Source organism: Muntiacus reevesi, chromosome 15, assembly GCF_963930625.1.
Source record: "Muntiacus reevesi chromosome 15, mMunRee1.1, whole genome shotgun sequence".
Taxonomy (NCBI): domain Eukaryota; kingdom Metazoa; phylum Chordata; class Mammalia; order Artiodactyla; family Cervidae; genus Muntiacus; species Muntiacus reevesi.
Window position 1 is genome coordinate 17,570,248 of NC_089263.1, and position 19,665 is coordinate 17,589,912.

The window sequence follows — 19,665 nt, forward strand, 5'->3', positions numbered from 1 at the left end:
CCCAAAGCACCATTTGGGAAATCCTGCATTAAAGGCAGCTGGGGGAATTTCCCTGGTGGTCCAGTGGCTAAGACTGCACACTCCCAATACATATGGCCTGGGTTCGATCCCTGATCAGGGAACTAGGTCCCACATGCTGCAACTAAGAGTTCACAGGCTACAACTAAAGATCCTTCATGCAGCAACTAAGACCCGGGGCAGCCAAACAAATAAATACTTTAAAAATAAATAAATAAAGGCAGCTGGGGAGAATATAGAAGGGCACTTAGATGCCAGGCTTCTTGGCTAAGAGTGGGTAGAACTTGGGTTTTTAATTATTGACAACTAAGAATATAGCAGGCTTCCCTGGTGGCTCAGATGATAAAGAATCTGCCTGCAGTGCAGGAGACCCAAATAGGATCCTTGAATCAGGAAGATCCCCAGGAGAAGGAAATGGCAACCCACTCCAGTATTCTTGCCTGGAGAATTCCATGGACAGAGGAGCCTGGCAGGTTACAGTTCATGGGATCACAAAGAGTCAGACACTATTGAGCAGATAACACACAAGCATATAGCACAACAGGAAGAACTTCCCAGCTCTTTGGCCCATCTCCCATCAGGAGTATGACTCATGTGCACATTCAGAGGAAATGGGGATGAGGACCATTTTCTCCTGGAAAGGGCTTCTGGAAAGAGAATACTAACAGAGGCCACCACTAACAATAGAACTCCCTGATATCTCCAAGGATGGTGGGGGGCAGGTTGGTCTTTTTTCCTTTTTCCTTTTTTAGCCTCTGCCCATAAAATAGGAATTTCCATCTCCTTGAAGACACAAGAAGTAATCGCCAGCTGTTCCCTCAACACGTATACCTGGCCCCTCCCTGTAAGAAGTGAGAGATGTACCCGATGGGTGAGGTGGGCAGAGTCCATCATCTGCCATCATATTCTCTTCTGGGTGGGGTCAATGCAGACAAGGGAGATTCTCTCTGCCTACATGGTTTTCCAAGGAGCTCCTAAGCTTTCTGACTTGCAAAAGATAAGGCAGACCGTGACTCTCCATGCAACCAGACAGACAGACCTGCTATGCAGACCCAACTCCTGTCTGTGCATTCCAAGTCCAAGATTTGGAAGAGGGGCTTCCCTGGGTGGTCCACTTGTTGAGAATCCACCTTGCAATGCAGGGGAAGAAGGTTTGATCCCCAGTCAGGGAACCAAGAAACCCCATACCCCGGAGCAACTAAGCCCGTGCACCCCAACTGAGCCCACTCACCATAGCGAAAGATCCCATGTGACATAAGGAGACCTGATACAGCCAAATAAACAAATTTTTGTAAAAAGACTTTGGAGAAGCATTAAGAAGCCCATCTTGGCTTTACACCTAAGCAACTTCCTTAAGTCTAGCAATAAAGTCCAAATTTGATTCCTATCTGACCTCGTATGGATTTTTCAGCTGGTTCAGAATGATGGCCCTTAAAACACTCCCATCCAATTTAGATGCTCAAATTCAGTTGAAAGGGGAAAAAAAAAGAGTAAAAGCTCTGGGAAAGCTGGAGCTGGAGAGCATCTCTGGAGGGAAGTTACTGCCCCCACTCCTTGAAGACAAGACTGAGGCCAAGACACGCCAAGATGACAAGTTGTCCTTCAACACCCAGGGCTCTGGGATCTGGACAGGAAGTGAAGGACCCACTCCACATCTCATTCAATTTCAGTTGTTGGGTACACCGTCCCCTGGGTGCAAGTTCCCCCACAAACTAACATGATCCAGGCTGACTGGGGGGGTCTTATCATTCTTCACCTCCTCCTCCACCAGGCAGCACATGCTCATCCCTGAAGTACTTTTTTTAAGCCAATTACTGTGTATTTACAGTGAGCATAATTAAACCTAATTACTTAATTAACATGACTTCATGAAGCTACTAAACTTTGCGTATGTGATTATGGCAGTGGAACACAGATGAGATGAAGTCATGAGATTCCACAGGAAGGCAGACTGTCTGAGCTCAGGACGATGGACCATGGTCTGTCCAGTTGGTTACAGCTCCAAAGTACATGCTCAAGAATGTCTCAGCATTTCCAGGTACTTTGGAGGAAATGAAATCATGTGATTTTTTTTCTTCCTGGGATAAAAAGGGGGAAATGGCAAAGTGACAAGCTTAGATTTCATCTAGATATAAGTGATTTGGGCATCAGTATCCAACAGAGGTTAATCTGACTGAAATCCTCAGGACAAGTTCAAGCATATGGGTCTAGGACTTAACTGCCTTGGTTCCCAAGATAATCCATTTTGGAATCATCTAGCTCTTTCTAGAAAGAAAGGAAATAAGTAATGTGTCTGAGCAGGCTTCCCAAGTGGCACAAGCAGTAAAGAAACTACCTGCCAGTGCAGGAGATGTAAGAGACGTGGGTTCGATCCCCAGATTGGGAAGATCCCCTGGAGGAGGGCATGGCAACCTACTGCAATATTCTTGCCTGGAGAATCCCATGGACAGAAGAGCCTGGTGGGCTACAGTCCATGGGGTTGCAAAGAGTCAGACAGGACTGAGCAACTTAGCACATGCAATGTATCTGAGCACTCCTTTCTTCCTTGGGCTCACCAAACCTAGCATCAGTCTTCTCGGGACTCTGCTACTTATCCTAAATGGATTTGAAAATAGGATTAAAGAAAAATCCAAGGGAACAATCCTAATTTATGTTCAGTTAAAATGTTTTTTTTTTTTTTTTATTAGTTGGAGGCCAATTACTTCACAACATTTCAGTGGGTTTTGTCATACATTAACATGAATCAGCCATAGAGTTATACGTATTCCCCATCCCGATCCCCCCTCCCACCCCCCCCTCCACCCGACTCCTCTGGGTCCTCCCAGTGCACCAGAGACTGCCTGGCAAACAGGGCCTGGAGATATCTAACTGGTGACAAAGGCTAAGGCAAAATATCACTGTTACCATTACAACCTACAGTTCCCTTAAGCGGGGTGGTTAAGATCCAACAAGCAGAATAGAGGAGGAGATGCATCAGAACGGCCCACCCCCACATTGGTCCTATTCTCTCCAAGTCACACTGAGCTATGCCTCCCTCCTAAACCAATGAGAGGGCGCAAACAACAGTCCCTCCTCCCCCGCTTTCCCCATAAGGCAGCCTCCTCTTTTCAGCTCCACTCCCAGAGGAGAAGCTCCTAGCCCAGCCCTGTAACCAGACACCCTTCCTTCCATCAGGCAAGTCCATCAGGGCTTCTGCTAGAGAAAAACCTAGAAAGCCATATTTTTCAGTAGCAGCAGCTGTGGCTACTGTCTCTGCTCAGGATTCTGGGGTGGGGGCCTCCAAGACAAAGGAGCCCATTCTTCGTATTTCATCTCTAAGTCCATGACACTGAGCTAAGTGGCTGGGAATAAACACCCATCATTACCCTGAGCTAAGCAAGGTGTGTTAGCATAGAAGGGGACAGAAATCTGTATCACTCCAATGCGCTATTAATCCTGCATTATGTTCACAGGCTCTGTGCTCCCCACTGCAGCAGGGAAATCAGTTTCTTTTTTAGAAAAGACAAGGCTGATTGGTCCAGAAGAGGAAGAAGAGACAAGCCGTTCCCTTCAGTCTTCATGAAGGAACCATGGGTCCCAGTTAAAGGGACATAGTTCACAGCTTTGGTCATCTTTGTGAATGTCCTCACCTTATAGGCTGGTATGATAAGGGGGCTGCATTAAGCAATTGCCCTGAGGAAAGAGGGTGAGGACAGGACTTCTGAAGAGCTGCAGTGTAGCCAGAGAGGTAAGGAAGGGTGGGTCCTTCACCCTGTGCCAGGGCCCACATCAGAGCTGTTGTTTAGTCACTAAGTCATGTCTGGCTCTTTGAAACCTCATGGACTGTAGCCCACCAGGCTCCTCTGTCCATGGGATTCTCCAGGCAAGAATACTGGAGTGGGTTGCCATTTCCTTCTCCAGGGAATCTTCCAAGACCAGAGATCGAACCCATGTCTCTGGCATTGCAGGCAATTCTTTACCGCTGAGCCACCAGGGAAGCCCCCATGTCAGAGAACCCAACACTTAATAAAAGCTCAATGGATGTTTGTTGACTGGCTGAGGAATGAAGGAGAAAAGGGCATTGGAGGGACCCAACATAGATGGGGTATCGAACCCTCAATGAGAGAGACAGGCTGTGAGGAGGACCCCGGGGAGAGCTGCCAGGTCAGCCAGGGAGGCTGAGTGACAAGCCCAGGGAAGCAGGAAAGGAGGCGACTAGCCAGGAGGGGCTGCAGGCTGAATGCACACCTATGGTTCAAAGGGCAGAGACTCAGGTGGAAAACAAGAGTCCTGAAGGCCTGAAAGAGAGGCTGGAAGGCCAGGGCCAGCTTGAAAACGACACGTGGGCAAAGAAAAGGAATTAGCAAAGTTTCAGAGAAAGCAAAAACAAAAGAAAAGGATTTGGATGCCTGAAGAGGTGAGGGTCACCAGGCATTCCAGGTGGGCACCGTGGAGAATCACTGGGACAAATTGTTTTGTTTTTTTTTTTTTCCCTCCAAGAAATTTGACACTCATCTGATTCAAGCTGACATCTTTAAAAAAAATTTTTTTTTCATTTATTTTTGGCTGTGCTGGGTCTTGATTGCTGCTTCGGCTTCTCACGAGTTGCAGGGAGCGGGGGCTGCTCCTGAGTTACGGTGCTCAGCCTTCTCGCTGCAGTGGCTTCTTCTATTGCGGAGCACGGGCTCAGGAGTTGTAGTGCACAGGCTTAGTTGCTCCGTGGCAGGGGGGATCATCCCGGAACAGGGACTGAATCCGTGTCTCCTGCCTTGGCAGGCGGATTTTTTGCCACTGAGCCACAGGGGAAGCCCTTGACAAACTGCTTTTGAGACGCTGTGACAGCGTGAGCATACTGATCAGGAAGTCAAGAGACCAGTTCTGTAGTCAAGGCAGCGACTGGCCCCATCAGTGACAAGTTGGACGTGAAGTATGCTCCCTGTATATAGGTTAGGCAACTATTCAGTGAGAATTCTACAATCATCCGTTGCTGGTACAGTTTAGGGTGGAGAGAATATACATAGATGCACACACATGTGTGTACACACACATACACAGACACATTCCAGAAAGCACACCAAACCGGCAGGTGTACACCGACAAGTCCAAGAGACCCTGGGGCAGGAGGGGTCTCCAGTCCGTGGAGGCCAGTCTGATGAAGAAATCAACAGAACCTAATGTGCCTTTGGTACAGCCACTTGGAAGACAGTTTAACCATTTCTTACAAAGTTAAACACCCTCTTACCATACGATCCAGAAATCATGCACTGAGGTGTTTATGCAAGTGAGTGGAAAACTTATGTCCAAGCGAAACCTGTACACAAATCTTTGTAGCAGCTTTATTCATAACTGCCCCGACTAGGAAGCAACCAAAATATTTACTGTGGGTTGAATGGGTTGAATGGTGTCCTTCACCATCACCCCCCCAAAAATATATTGAATTCCTAACCCCCCCTACCTTACAATGTGACCTTATTTGGAAACAGAATCATTGCAGGTATAATGAGTCAAGTCAAGATGAGGTCATCCTGGGATAGGATGGACCGTTAATCTAATATGGCTGGTGTTCTTATAAGACAACCTTGTGAAGACAGACACACGGGGAGGATGCCATGTGAGGACAACGGGCTGGAGTGATGAGGCTGTAAGCCAAGGGGTACCAGCAAACCACCAAAAGCTAGGAAGAGGGGAGGAAGATTCCCATCCAGGTTGCAGAGGGCGCAGAGTTCTCTGAGACCCTGATTTTAGACTTCCAGCCTTCAGAAGTGTGAGATGATACATTTCTATTGTTTGAAAGCACCCAGTTTGTGCCAATTTGTTACAGCAGCCCTTAGAGACTAATGCAATGTCTTTCAGTAGTTAAAGAGATAAACTGTGTTACAGCCACAGGTGAAGAAGCATTCAGTGATTAAAAAAAAAAAAAAAAAGAAGTAAGCAATCAGGCCACAAAAAGACATAAAAGAACCTAAAATGTACAGGGCTAAGTGAAAGAAGTCAATCTGAAAAGGCTACATACTGTATGATCCCAACTATAATGATATTCTGGAAAAGGCAAAACTATGAAGACCGTAAAAAAAGATTAGTGGTTGCTAGGGGTTTGGGAGGGGAGATGAATCATGGACCACAAGAGAGTTTTAAGGCAGTGAACCTATTGTATGTGATACTTAAATGGTGGATACATGACAGGATGCTCTTGTAAAACCCATAGAATTGTACACAATGCAGAGAGTGAACCCAGCTGTAAACTATGGTTTAGTTAATGATAATGTATCAATATTTGCATTTTGATTATAACAAATGTTACCATACTAATGCCAGATGTTTGTAATAGGGGAGATTTCAGTGAGGGAAGCGCTGGGGGGTAGATGGAACTTTCTGCACTTCCTGCTTAATTTTTCTATAAACCCTAAACATGCTCTAAAAAAATGTTTAAAAGATTAAAAACTGACTTAAGCCCAGGGCCAAATATTGCCAAAGGCCACCATGGTCCTTTGGGAACTTGAGTTGGGGGAGAACTCAGTAAGAGGGATGAGTACCACCAGCCAGACCAAGGCTGGCCCAGCTTCATGACTGCAGGGAGCCGCAGCCAAGGTTCCTCCCAGAGAGCTGTCCTCATCCTGGAAACAGGGAGAAAAGTGGATCTCCAAAAAAACAGCATTCCTCAAAAGCCAGCTTCCTTGAGCCCAAGAAGTGGAGAGTGAATGCTTGTGGACCACTGGACTCCCAGGCAACGTGATCTGATAGAGAAAGGATGGATCTTGGAGTCAGTAGGTCTGGCTTTTAATCTCAGGCTCTCACTTAACAGCCGTATGAACTGCAACAAGTCCTTTAAGCTCACTGAGCCTCAGCTTCTTTATCGAGAAAATGAGTATAGCAGCCTCTCCCTTAGAGAGTGGGTGAAAGACTGCATGAGATAAAAAAGGGAAAGGCCAGCCCAAGGCTTGGTCCAGAGGAGGCTGCTGATGCCCATCAATGACCTCTCTCTTGGTCTGTGACAGCAGCCTGCATCCTGGAATGAAGACATACTCACCAAGCATCATGACGCTTGGTTGGTATCTTCTCTGACCCTAGTTCCAGGCTATGTTTCCAGAGAAAATGAAGACTGATGACACAGAAGAGCTACATCCTTTGGAAAAAGTTCAAAGTTGGGTTTGGGAGACAGTACCCACCTTTTTGAGAAGTGACATGATGACTGAAGATTTGACTTAAAGTCATGCAAGATTATTGTGCATGGCTTTTCCTTTCCCAGGAGGGAAAGATCACGTTGCAATAGAATGGGTCCAGGAAGGTCTCATGGGAGGTTGGAAATGAGCCAGTGGTTGAGCGGTGCAGGAAGGAAGAAGAGGGAGGGAGGAGACGTGGGGAGAAGAGACGGGCATTTGAAGCAGGAATTACACTGTGGTAAGATTCGGAGACATGCGGTTGGAGGGAGACCTGGAAAAAAGTGTCCAGGGGTAAAGGCTGGTGAGTCATCAGCAGAAAGGACCAAGGTGAGGCCCTCACAAGGCCCCAGGCCGAACAGAGTGTTCCATCCTGTGTCTTGGACACCAGCCCTGGCGGCAGTGAGCCCCTGAGGGTAGGGACCATGCGTGCCTTTTCCGCCATTGTTTCCAGAGCCAAAAAGAAGGCCTGACACAAACCCTCCATGAATATTTATTGAATAGATGAAAAGGAGAAAAATCAGCACTCTGTGAATGACGACGATACTAACGAAGGGGAGAGACCCCAAAGGAATATGCTCTTGTTTTACCAAGAGATGGAGGGTGGAGGATTCAGGGATTCCTGGGGAAATGGAGCTATGCGACAGGGAACATGAAGATGTGCAGGGCCGAGCAGGAGACGGTGTCTAAAAGGAACAGGGTCGGGGAGAGTCCCTGACTGCAGGCCCACCAGGAGGGGCAGAGTGATGGAGAGGTGGGAGCACTGATGCTGGGAAGATGGGGCACGGTTTCCTCTGAGACAGAAACAACCTGGGAATAAAGGCAGACAGCCTGGCCTGGGCACAGAGAGCAGGAAACGAACCCATGTTAGCAACCCCAGCTGGCCCCTGCTCTCTCAACCAAGAAGCACAGCTGTCTTCTGAGAATAGGTTCGGGAAAAGGGGAGGAGCAGAGAACCCCAGGGCCTTCAGCAGAGCCAAGTAGCCTCCCAATCAGCTGATGGGAATGAGCCAGAGCATGATCCTAACACCACTGCCCACAGTCCAACTCAGTATAGGCACCATGACTGCAGCCCAGAGCTGTCACAAGACGAACAAAAGTCACCAACTGCCCAGTGTGGCTACAAAGAGCTTGAAACTCTTTGTGACCCATCTAGACTGGCCTCTCGGTGTCTTATTCACAAGGTGAGCATGCTAAGTCGCTTCAGTCATGTCTGACTCTTTGTGACCCCATGGACTGGAGCCTGCCGAGCTCCTCTGCCCAAGGGATTCTCCAGGGAAGAATACTGGAGTGGGTTTCCCTTTCCTTCTCTGTCTTCTTCAGAAGGACCTAGTCCCAACTCAGCTGGGTGACAAGGAGGCAGACCAGTTTCCTGATGCTTTTGAGCATCAGGGGGCTTTAAATAAAAGATGAGGGAGGCCTCACTAGACTGCAGATTCTGTATCCAAGCCCGAGTAGGAGCATCTTTATTCAGCTCTTCCAGAATCCCTGGAAAGGCCGAGTACATTCCAAATAAAGACAGTGCCATACGCAGCGTGCTCGGGGACACAGGTGAGAGGCTGCAAGCATCTGATAACGAATGGTACAGGGTGATCCCTAAACATCCTGGCAGTTCTGACACACCATGAAAAATTCTATGGCCTGGACTGAAGACAGCAAGAAGCAGGAAGAAGAGCAGCATCTTGATCACTCCAGCCGAACAGGTCCCCCCTGATTATGATAAACACGTGTGTAAAGAAAAGAAAAGCATTTTTGTGCTAAATCCATCACTGGGGGACTTGCGGAAATGAAGCCTGAAGTCAGGTAGCTGTGTGCCTATGATGTCTTCCCACGGTCCACATTGCTAAATGAGATGAGGAAGAGAATCAGACAGGAGAGGCCCCCCTGGGGGGCCCCTGAGATATGAGCATTTCTCTTTGCTCAATCCCCTGCTTCTTGCCATCACCCCCAAAGGAGTGACCCCGGCCCCGTCTGCAGCATCGTAAACGCCCGCTGCTTATTTATCCGCCCAGGCACATGTGGTTTTAATTATTTATGATGGTGTCTCCTCGCACACCGGGATGTGTCTTGGAGTCCCTTGCCTTTGACTGATGAAGGCTTTGTAATCAGAGACCTGCTGTTTCCCAGCCCGTAAACCTCAGCTAGGAGAGGGCCGGGCGCTCCCCTCCCCGACTGTGAGTCAGCCACAGATTCACAGAGGGAGGATTAACCAAATCCCGTTACAAGACTCCTGTACATTGTTTGTCCTGCCACACGTGTTTTCTGAAAACAATTAGGAGCCGTCTGCCGTCTACTGACGGGACACAACGTGCTGCTTCCCTGAAAAGGGCATCTCCCCTAAGTATCAGAGGTTTTGGGTGATCTGGAGTCAGTGAGGGATTCTACTCTGCGAGGTCTTGTTTGTGCTCTGCCCCCTCAAGTCTTGTCGCTAAACCTGCTTTCTCGCTGTCTCCACTGACCCCATCGTTTATACAGAGAAATGCTGTCAGAACCATAGGGAGGCTGCCTGCCTTGAGTCACAAACCCAAGGAGCTTCGGGGACCCTTCTCCGCTGCATCAGTTCCTAGGGCGACAGCTCCCTGGCTAGGGGCTGGGTCTTGACCTCAAAGGACATTCAGACCCCACAGGTCTCTCCATGGTGGCCAACTTATTCCAACAACCTAGAGAAGCCGCCTTCCCACATATCAGGTTCTCCCCGTGTGGACACCGAGTCACTCCCCCTGGGATCAGGAGCCCATGTGACCCTCCTCTACCCTGAGACCTAGAGCTCCCACTAACAGGAACACAACCCATCCTGATTTTTCCTGGGTTCTGCCTTCACGAATTCATCTGCTCGCTACAATTGATGTGTAACCCCATAAACCCACACGCACGGCGCTTTCACAGTCATTCACAAGCATTTAAGGAGTGGTGACAAATTTGAGTCACCCACCCACATGCACGTTCCCAATTAAGGCTAAAGAGCCATGCTCTCTGCCTTCTTGTTGTGGCTCTTCTGCTGTAAACGAGTACCCTTATCGTGGTTTATTCAATGCCACTTTCATTGCATATTTGTTTTCTGTGGACGAGTTCGCTGTTTAAAGCAGCCCCCAAGCAGATGCTGAATCGAGGTCTACCGTTTTCCATGAGTGTGGATGCTGTGATGTGCCGTATGGAGAAAACAGGTGTGTTTGATAAGCTTGGTCCAGGCCTGAGTCATAGTGCTGTTAGCTCAATGTTAATGAATCAGTAATATGTACTAAAGTATCCTCAAACAGAAGCACACGCAATACAGGTTATGTCTTGATCAGCTGATAAAAAGGTTGTGACCAGAGGCTCACAAGGAACCTAACCCTGGATTTCCCCAGGAACAATGGTCCAGGGTTTGCTAATTTCATGTTCATGGTGATCTTATAGGATCCTTGAAATAAGGAGAACCAGTTGCATATTCAACACAGCAGTGCCAAGCCTCTATTCAAGTACCAACATCACTCTAGAAAACTCAGCAATGCCGACCCCAGACTAAGGTCAGACTCACTCGAGCATCATGGAAGGACTTTCCTCATGGCCACACCCAGGTCAGTCGAGGATGATCCTGATCCCAGGCGAAAGGTTTAAAGCCAGAGTAGAACCATTCTTGACACGGTCTTCCCCACTATTCATCCGAAACACAGGTATCTCTCTTCCCTTGCCCAGCCCTGCTCTAGAACCCAAGTATCCTTCCTCTAACTGGTACTGATGGGGGAGTGTGACAAACACTAAGACAGATTCTAGAGGACTCTCAAGGTTGGGAGGCAAATGATGACCTTGTCCAGATTCAAGCTCAGTCCCTCGCACAGCGGCAATCCTCTCGCTAAACACAGAGCCAGAAAAACAGAAGCGGAGGTGGATGAGGTGGCCGAATGCCTGCTCTGCTATCAGATGGACTAGTGGGAGCAGCAAGAGTTCTGTGAACTGCAAGAGTGCACCCCAAATACAGAGAGCTCCACCAGGTGGAGAGCAAGACCAGAGTCATTTCTTCCTGGGCTGACCTGGACTAGCTGACCAGATGAAGCGAACGGACTGGCAGAAGCCTGTGGGCAGGAGAGGGGAACTCACAGCCTCCCTAAACCTTGGGTTTCCTGTCTGCAGATGAGGCCTTAACCTAACCCATCTCTTCTGTCCCTTCCAGCTCTAAGGCAGTCTCCAGGGCTCCCTCTCTGGACATCACTGACCATTTTGGGGGAGCAGGTGCAGTGGGAGTGGAGGGGTGTGCCACGGGGTCACTGAGCCTAGATTTGAACCTGGGGACACAGCAAGGGGAACACCTGCCGGAGGGAAGGCAGAGCCGCCGAGGCTCCAGTGGCCAGGAGAGGCCCTCGCAGACTCAGCAGAAGTACAAAGGGAGGGCCTGAGCCACCGGGAGGTAAGAAGTAGGAAGCAGGTGCCCTGAGCCCTCTGATCTCAAGGAGACATCTACGGTGAGGAGGGGAGGGTCTCTGACCCGATTCTCAGACCGTACCCTTCGGGGCACTGGAGGGGCAGCTGGAGAGATGTTTCCATTCCAAAGGCACTCGCTGCCCTTCCCTCCCTACCCCTCTCGGGGAGGCGTGGGTGGAGGGTCTGACGACCTTGGGGGCCATAGTCTGGGCAAAGATTCCTGTACACACAGGCCAGGTGTCTGCAGATACAACTGGCTGCGCCTGTGTCCCTGCCTTACTGGAAGCCCCTCTCCAGGTGGGGCTGGGCCTGCTGCCTCCAGGCTGATTCGCCTTCCCCTGCCCCGAGCCCACTCCGCCCAGGGGCCTCTGGCCCGTGGCATCCCCTTGCCCAGGCTGTTTATCGAGTTTTTAGACAAAGAGGGAGGGTCTCTTAGAGAGTGGGAAGTTAGCAGGTGGTAGGTCACCCCAGAATGCTCCAGAACCCCCGCCTCCGTGGTCTATCGCCATGCCCCCCTCCACCCCCAGAAGGGACAAGAGTCTCCCACGGTACTCACATGTGTCTGGCTTGTGGCAGTTATGTCCCTGACGGAAGTACTGGGGATTCTCGATGACCGGGATCCGGGTCATACCGATGACCACCGTGTCTGGCCCAGCGTCCAGCGACGAGGGCGTGGTGATGCCGTGGTTGATGTGATGCAGGGGGCTAGCCGAGTCCTCCTCGCCACTGATGACAGCCACAGGACCTGCACACCCAGGAGAGACACGGGACCCGGGTGAAGTCACAGCCAGCCAGTGCCCAGCCCTGCCCACGGACCCTTCCATTATTTTCTCCCATCACATTTTCCATGGGAGCAAAATCCACTAGAAGGATATTCCTCAAATGCCCTAGATTCTGAATTGACAATAACCCCTTAATTCTCTCTCATGAGAGGGAGAAAACTCTACCCCACCATGCCATGGAAGCAGCTGCAAGAGTGAATCTAAATAATAATGACATGATTACTTCCACTTTCTTCCCATCTAAATTAGTTCAAAATAATTAAAAGTTAAATTTCTTCACTTACGTAACAACGACAGGATGTTAAAAAATGACCCAGTGGTAAGTATGCACCCTGTCCTTTGTCTCTTCAAGAGCTTTCAAAACTGCTGTCATTGTGGGACTTTCCTGGTGGTCTGGCAGGACTAAGGCTCTGAGTTCCCAATGCAGGGAGCAAGAGTGCAATCCCTGGGCAGGGAACTGGATCTCATGAGCTGCAGCTAAAGATCAACTGACCTGGCACAGCCAAATAAATGAATAAATATTTCAAAAACAGACAATAAAGCTATTGATGCTGGGTCCCACTCCCAAAGATTCTGACACAGTTGGTCTGGGAATGTATCTTGGGGATTACGATTTAAAGAGTTTCCTTGGGAGTCCCACGTCCAGCTAAGTCCCTGGAGGCTAAGAACCTTTCCAGCATGGCCATCAGATTCCTACAGGAGTAGAAAGTAACTTTCACTGGACAAAGAATCTGCTGTAATACGAGAGACCGGGTTTAATCCCCGGGTTGGGAAGATTCCCTGGAGAAGGAAATGGCAACCCACTCCAGTATTCTTGTATGGAGAATTCCATGGACAGAGGAGCGTGGTGGGCTGCAGTCCATGGGGTCGTAAAGAATTGGACACAAATGAGAAGCTAACACTTTCACTTGCTCTCAAGCCTCCCTGGCCCAAGACAGGCTTGTATCCTGTCTTGCATAAGTCCAAAGCAGGCTTGCATCTAACTTGGACCAGCTTTCACAAATGACCGCACTGAGGCTGGAACACTATTAGCCTATGTGCAGCTGAGACAGCAGTTCCACTCTTTTGTTGTTTTTTTAAATTTTTGGCTATGCTGGATCTTTGTTGCTGTGCACCAGTTTTCTCTAGTTGCTGTGAGCGGGGGCTACTCTCTAGTTGCGGTGCTCAGGCTTCTCAGTGCAGTGGCTTCTCTTGTTGCGGAGCACAGACTCTAGGCACATGGGCTTCAGTGGTTGTGGTGTACAGGCTTAGTTTCGCCAACGGCATGTGGCATCTTCCCAGGCCAGAGATCAAGCCTGTGTCCCCCACATTGACAGAAGGACTCTTAACAACTGGACCACCAGACCGAAGACCCATGTCCCACTCTTGAGAGCACTATATTTGCCCCAATGGCTTCAAAGAATACCATTTGCATCTTCACCAACCCCCGTGCCACCATTTTCTACCCCAAAGAAAAAGCCTAGGACCTAAGGTGATCTGTGAACACAAGTTGACAAAGATAATTAATGTTGCAATCTTGGTAGAGCAATGATTCTGTTTGCTGGTGCAATTCTCCCCTACGTACAAATAAAACTCCTGTAAAGTGAATTAGCTGTGACTGTTTGTGGCTTTCTACAAGTGGCATTTTAAATGGTTGCTTTGCAAGACACATGGTCCCAAGACAAAGCACCTGCCGTGATTTGGTTTTGCTGCTCGAACAATATTTCCACTGTAGAAATCCATTACATCTTACTGAAGTTTATGGGAAGAATATTTCCCATCAGATAGCAAGGTGAAGCACCAATGAGGCTGAACTAAATGCAAGATGGGTAAATGCAAACTGAGGACCCTGAATTCCACTCCATAAGCACAGACAGGCTTGTTATGATCTGTAACAAATGTCTGACTGTGCTTGGAGACCACTTGAAAAAGTCACAGGAAGGGGTTGCCGAAATTCTTGCAGCCATCACGTGCCTTGCAGAAAGAGACCAGCTCCTGAAAAGACATTGTAAACGTTTTTGAAACACTTCGGAGTGATATCCAGTTAAACATGGCTAGAGCACAGGTCTCTACCTCCTTTTCACATTAACATACAAAGGAATTAAATAAATATTGGTGCACAAAGAGGAAGAGGGGAAGCAAGAGGAAATGAGATATTTCAACAACCTCTGGGAAGATGAAAAGGCAAAGAAGCAAATCTTGCTTACAAAGAGGAGGAAGATATGGAAGAAAGGACCACAGGGTCTGTGGGAGGGTTAACACATAAATGAGAGCATGGACACATACACAGACCAAGACACAAAATTATGAAATGCCAGAACCATAAAGATAAGGAGAAGATGCTAACAGCTTCCAGGAGGGTGGGACAGGTCATATTTCCAAAGGAACTGGAAACAGAAAGATAGCAAAGTTCTCCATAACAATCTTATACTGTTACTCTAACTGAGCAAATTGCTTCAAAATTCTGATGGACAAATATTCAACCTAGAAATCTACACCTAAAAATGTATTCACCCAATGGAAGGGCAAAAGAGATGTATTTGCAGACATGGAAAAGTTTACCTTGCCCTTTCTTAGGAAGCAGTAGCAAGTGGAAGCTTCAGCAAAACAAAGGGGCAAAGGAAGAAATAGGGAGTCACGGATCCAGTTCACCAAAGACCAAGCAACGGAAGGCCCCCAGACCTCAGCTCCTCTGCTCTCAGCATTATAGGATGTGAGTTGTTATGGCAACATGGAGGAAGGGCATCAAGGCAGGAAGAGTTTGGAGACAATAGAACACTGGACATTCAAATCAGCTTTCATCAACCATGGACAAAGCGAGTGGTCAATAAAATGTTTCAAAAGGCTGTGCTCTAAAACAGCATTAACTTTCTTGACATTATTTATTTTAGAATTTGAAAAGGGCTTAGGAAAGAGCCACAGGTAGGAGAGTCCTTCTGCAGTTGGGTTTCCCAGGTGGCACTAGCGGTAAAGAATCTGCCTGCCAATGCACGAGGTGCAGGTTCCATCCCTGGGTCGGGAAGATCCCCTGGAGAAGGGAATGGCAACCCACTCCAGTATTCTTGCCTGGGAAATCCCATGGACAGAGGAGCCTGGCAGGTTACTGTCCATGGGGTCACAAAAGTGTTGGACACAACTCAGCAATTAAACAACCACAATAAGTCATGGAAAGAGATGGCTGGGGTTGCTCACAAAGACTAGAAAGAAATAAAAGAACAAAGCAGGTTTCAGAGCTCTGGAGGACCCACTACTTAAAATGCACACAAAGGAAAGGGAGCTGGAAAAGGGTGAGAAGAAATGCTCAGAAAAGTAGAAAAGAGTGAGAAAAGCCTACTGTCTTTGAAGTCAGTCTGTCTACTATTGAAGGAGAACTTCTAGAAGCTGAAGAGCATTATATACAGAGGACATGTAAGATGAAGAATGAAGTCAAGTCACTGCATTTGACAACAAGAAAGTGGCCTTGATGAGAGCAGTTTCCACAGAGCAGGGGAAGAAAATGTAAAAAAGTCAAACAGAAAGGGAGATAATGGTAAATAGGAAAGAAAAGGTATGAAAGTTAAAGACTCAATCTAGAGATCCAACATATGATTAAAAGGAGGGAGACAGAGGAAGAGAAAGATGAAAAACTAGAAAAAAAAAACTATAGAAAAATTTGCTCAACATACTGTCTACTCAGTTCCCAAAATAATTAACACACACACACAGTGAGCTGAGGAGCTAGAAAAATTACCATCCTCATCATTATTTTTATTATTGAATGGTACTCATGTATCAGGCTCTGGAAAGTTCACTTCTTTATTTATACTGCCTCTGTGAGGTTGGTACCAATTTCTCCCCATTTTATAGATGGGAGCATGGAGGCATAGAGCAGTGATGTGCCCAAGGACACACACTAGCGAAAAAGTGGTGATGCTGGAATTCAACCCAATTATCTGGCCCCAGAGCCTGTGCACCATTCCATAGCGCTGCCTCCTTGAAGGTACAGACTGAGTAAACGGATTTGTTCAAAGGGACATTTGATCAATTCTGCTTCATTCTCCTGCTTATGAGCAGCTGCTTTCAGATGCAGGTCCCTGAGACCCTTTTTCAAAGACGTCCCTCTTGAACCTTGAGAATGGGGACCAGAGTGTGTCACCTCATTAGACTCACCCAGACAGATTACAGATAATTCATCATCTCCCCCTCTCCCCAGGGCTGTGAGCACTCTTATTCAACTTCACCCGCATCGGAAAGAGCACCGCACTGTCAGTCTGCTGTCCAACCCTCAAGGCCCTCTTACTCACCTCTGCTTGGCCATAAACCACACTCCTTGACATATAAGCCAATCGAGAGTCCACAGACCCATCCCTTCCAAGGATGTGAGAGGCAAAGCCTGCAGCTTGCTCCCGCTTGCCTGCGCCCACTCCAGTGTTGCTTCCCAGTAGGGCTACAGATGGTGCTGAGCTAGGTAAGTCCTCCTTGAAGAGGGCTGTTCTTGGCACGGCAGAATATGTGGCATCCTTGGACCTGGGCATGACAAGCCAGTCTCATGTTCATCCACTGTAATGAAGGGACCACTCTGGCAGGGGGTATCGCTAGTAGGGGAGGCCATGTATGTGTAGGGGTAGGGAATATACTGAAACTGTCTGCATCTTCCCCTCAATTTTGCCATGAACCTCAAACCACTCTTAAAAATAAATAACAAAATAAAGTTTAAATTAATGTTTTTAAAGGGCCAGTCTTGGAACTTCTCTGGTGGTCCAGTGGTTAAGTGGTTAAGAATCCACCTGTCAATGCAGGGGACACGGGTTCAATCCCTGATCTGGGAAGATCCCACGTGCCAAGGGGCAACTAAGCCCGTGCCCACAACTACTGAGCATTTCCTCTAGACCCTGTGCTCCACAACAAGAGAAGCCACTGCAAGGGGAGCCTGCACACCACAGCTAGAGCGTAGCCCCTGCTCGCCGCGACCAGAGAAAGCCCGTGTGCAATGACAGCAAAGACCCAGCACAGCCAAAAATAAATAAACACAAATGTTTTTAAAAGCCAGCTTTCCCACGCAAGACATAACACATTTCCACATACCCCCTGGGGTGACAAAACTGCCCCAGATTGAGAACCGTTGATAGAGGTAACCAGCATCAACCCTAAGAAACAATCTCCCTTCCGGAGTCTGGCCAATTTCCCTGTCACTCCCTTCATGGGGAAAAACCACAGACCTGTGATCCCTCTGGGAAACAAATCATTTCCCCTTACCTGAATATCCCCAGAAAAAGAATCTATTAAGATATAAAGAAGGGACGGGTAATTCAAGAGACATCTCAGCTGTCTGGGGAGCTTTCTTCTCTTTTCTGAGCCCCAAGGCAGGTCAGGAGGAGTCAAGCTTGCTGTGTTCTGAGCTCTCAACACACACAACACACATACACACACACACACACACACGCACTCACACACACACAGACCATCTAGTATCTGCAATGGGTCTCTCTGCTGTCACTAGTCCATTCCTAACTACACAATTATTTTGGTATGTAGCACTAATAAACAAAAAGAAAGAAGCCGGCTTATAGTCTTTCTGGGAAGTTTAAGCTTTTGAGAGAGACCTGAGGGAAGACAGGACTGCTCAGACATTCCCCATCACATGATTCTCTTCCCAAATAGGTGCCTTTTCCTTTCCTTCACACCAGGGGTAGGTTTTGATCCTTCAACTACACCATAGTAGAACCAATGAATAATTAGAGAAAGCTTGATGACCCCGACAGGTGTCCAGCCCAGCAAGATGATCCAAACTGTCTTTCTCTTTCCCTCCCTGCTCCTGCAGGAAAAATAAGGGAGCAGATCCAAGAGCGGCTCAGATTTTCACAAGTGGTGGATTCCAATGTAAGGCTCGGTATTCCGCAGAAAGCAAAGGCATCCCATGGGAACAAGAAAGGGAATTTCCCAGCAGTGCAGTAAGCGCCGACCCAAGTGGGCAGGGCCCCCATCGCAGGGGGCTGGGGGCTGCAAGCCACACCAGGATTGGAAGTCATGGCAACTTCAGAAGCCTTGGCTTGCGCAGGGTCCATCATACAAAATGTGAGGGGCGGGAGGAGGTGTATCACACACTCCGAGAGAGGAAAGGGCAGCAGCCACCCTGGTCATGCATCACCATGGAAACGTTCTGCCCATTTTGGATCAAGGGGAGGACCTCCTTGAAATCAGCTCTCCAGTGTCTCCTATCCTTGTCACTTAAATCCCCTTCTGTCCCACCAACCCCCTAACTTATAAGCACTAACAGTTCTCAGATATTTGGCCCCAAGAACACCCAGCATTGACACTCCACTCTGGCCTTTGCCCAGTCAATGTGTGGAAGCGGAAATCTTCCATTTCCAAAGGAATGACTTAGAGTCCCAAGGATGTGGTTAAAACAAAAGGGGAAAGGAAGGGAAAATTAACTTTTAACCAGTCAATCCTAGAGGAAATCAACTCTGAATATTCACTGGAAAGACTGATAATGAAGCTGAAGCGCCAATACTCTGGACGCCCCCTGATGTGAAGAACCAATTCATTGGAAAAGACCCTGATGCTGGGAAAGATTGAGGGCAGGAAGAGAAGGGGATGACAGATTATGAGTTGGATGGCATCACCAACTCAATGGACAGGAGTTTGAGCAAGCTCCAGGAGATAGTGAAGGACAGGGAAGCCTGGTATGCTGCAGTCCATGGGGTCGCAGAGCCAGACACGACTTAGCACCAAAGAGAAGCTGTAAAGTGCTTCCTTTAATTGAAAGACTAAAAATTCTTTACTTAGTAAGGAAATAAAAAAATTGTAAGCTGAGATTGCTAAGATTCACAGTAAGGACCAATCTTCTATCGGTGAAATTGTGAAGAAGGAAAAAGGAATTCATGCTAGTTTTGCTGTCATACCTCACACTGAAGAAATTGTGACCACAGTGCATGGTAAGTGTAAAGCTAAGAAGGAAAAGGCATTAAACTTGTACAATAAGATATTTGAGAGAGAAATCACACCCATGTGACTTTTATTAGAGTGTATTATTATAATTGTTCTATCTTAATTATCAATGTCATCAATCTCTAACTAATTTATAAACTAAACTTTATCATTTGTTGTTGCTTAGTCACTAAGTCGTGTCTGACTTTTTTGTGACACCATGGACAGTAGCCCACCAGGCTCCTCTATCCATGGGATTTCCCAGGCAAGAATACTGGAGTGGGTTGCCATTTCCTCCTCCAGAGGATTTCCCCAACCCAGGGATTGAACCTGTGTCTCCTGCATTGCAGGCAGACTCTTTATCACTGAGCCACTTGAAAAGGCCAAACTTTATCATAGGTATGTATATATAGGGAAAACATAATACGTATAAAGTTTGGTAC

At 47.8% G+C, this 19,665-nt stretch overlaps 1 protein-coding gene across 2 annotated transcripts in view; it reads right to left on the minus strand.

Annotated features, from left to right (window-relative positions):
• NTRK3 (neurotrophic receptor tyrosine kinase 3) overlaps window positions 1-19,665 on the minus strand; it is a 311,334-nt gene that overhangs the window by 53,522 nt on the left and 238,147 nt on the right. For both annotated transcript variants that reach the window (XM_065906036.1, XM_065906035.1), the window contains exon 12: window positions 12,109-12,297. In XM_065906036.1, coding sequence (XP_065762108.1) covers window positions 12,109-12,297 — 189 coding nt within the window. The remainder of the gene's footprint in view (window positions 1-12,108; window positions 12,298-19,665) is intronic.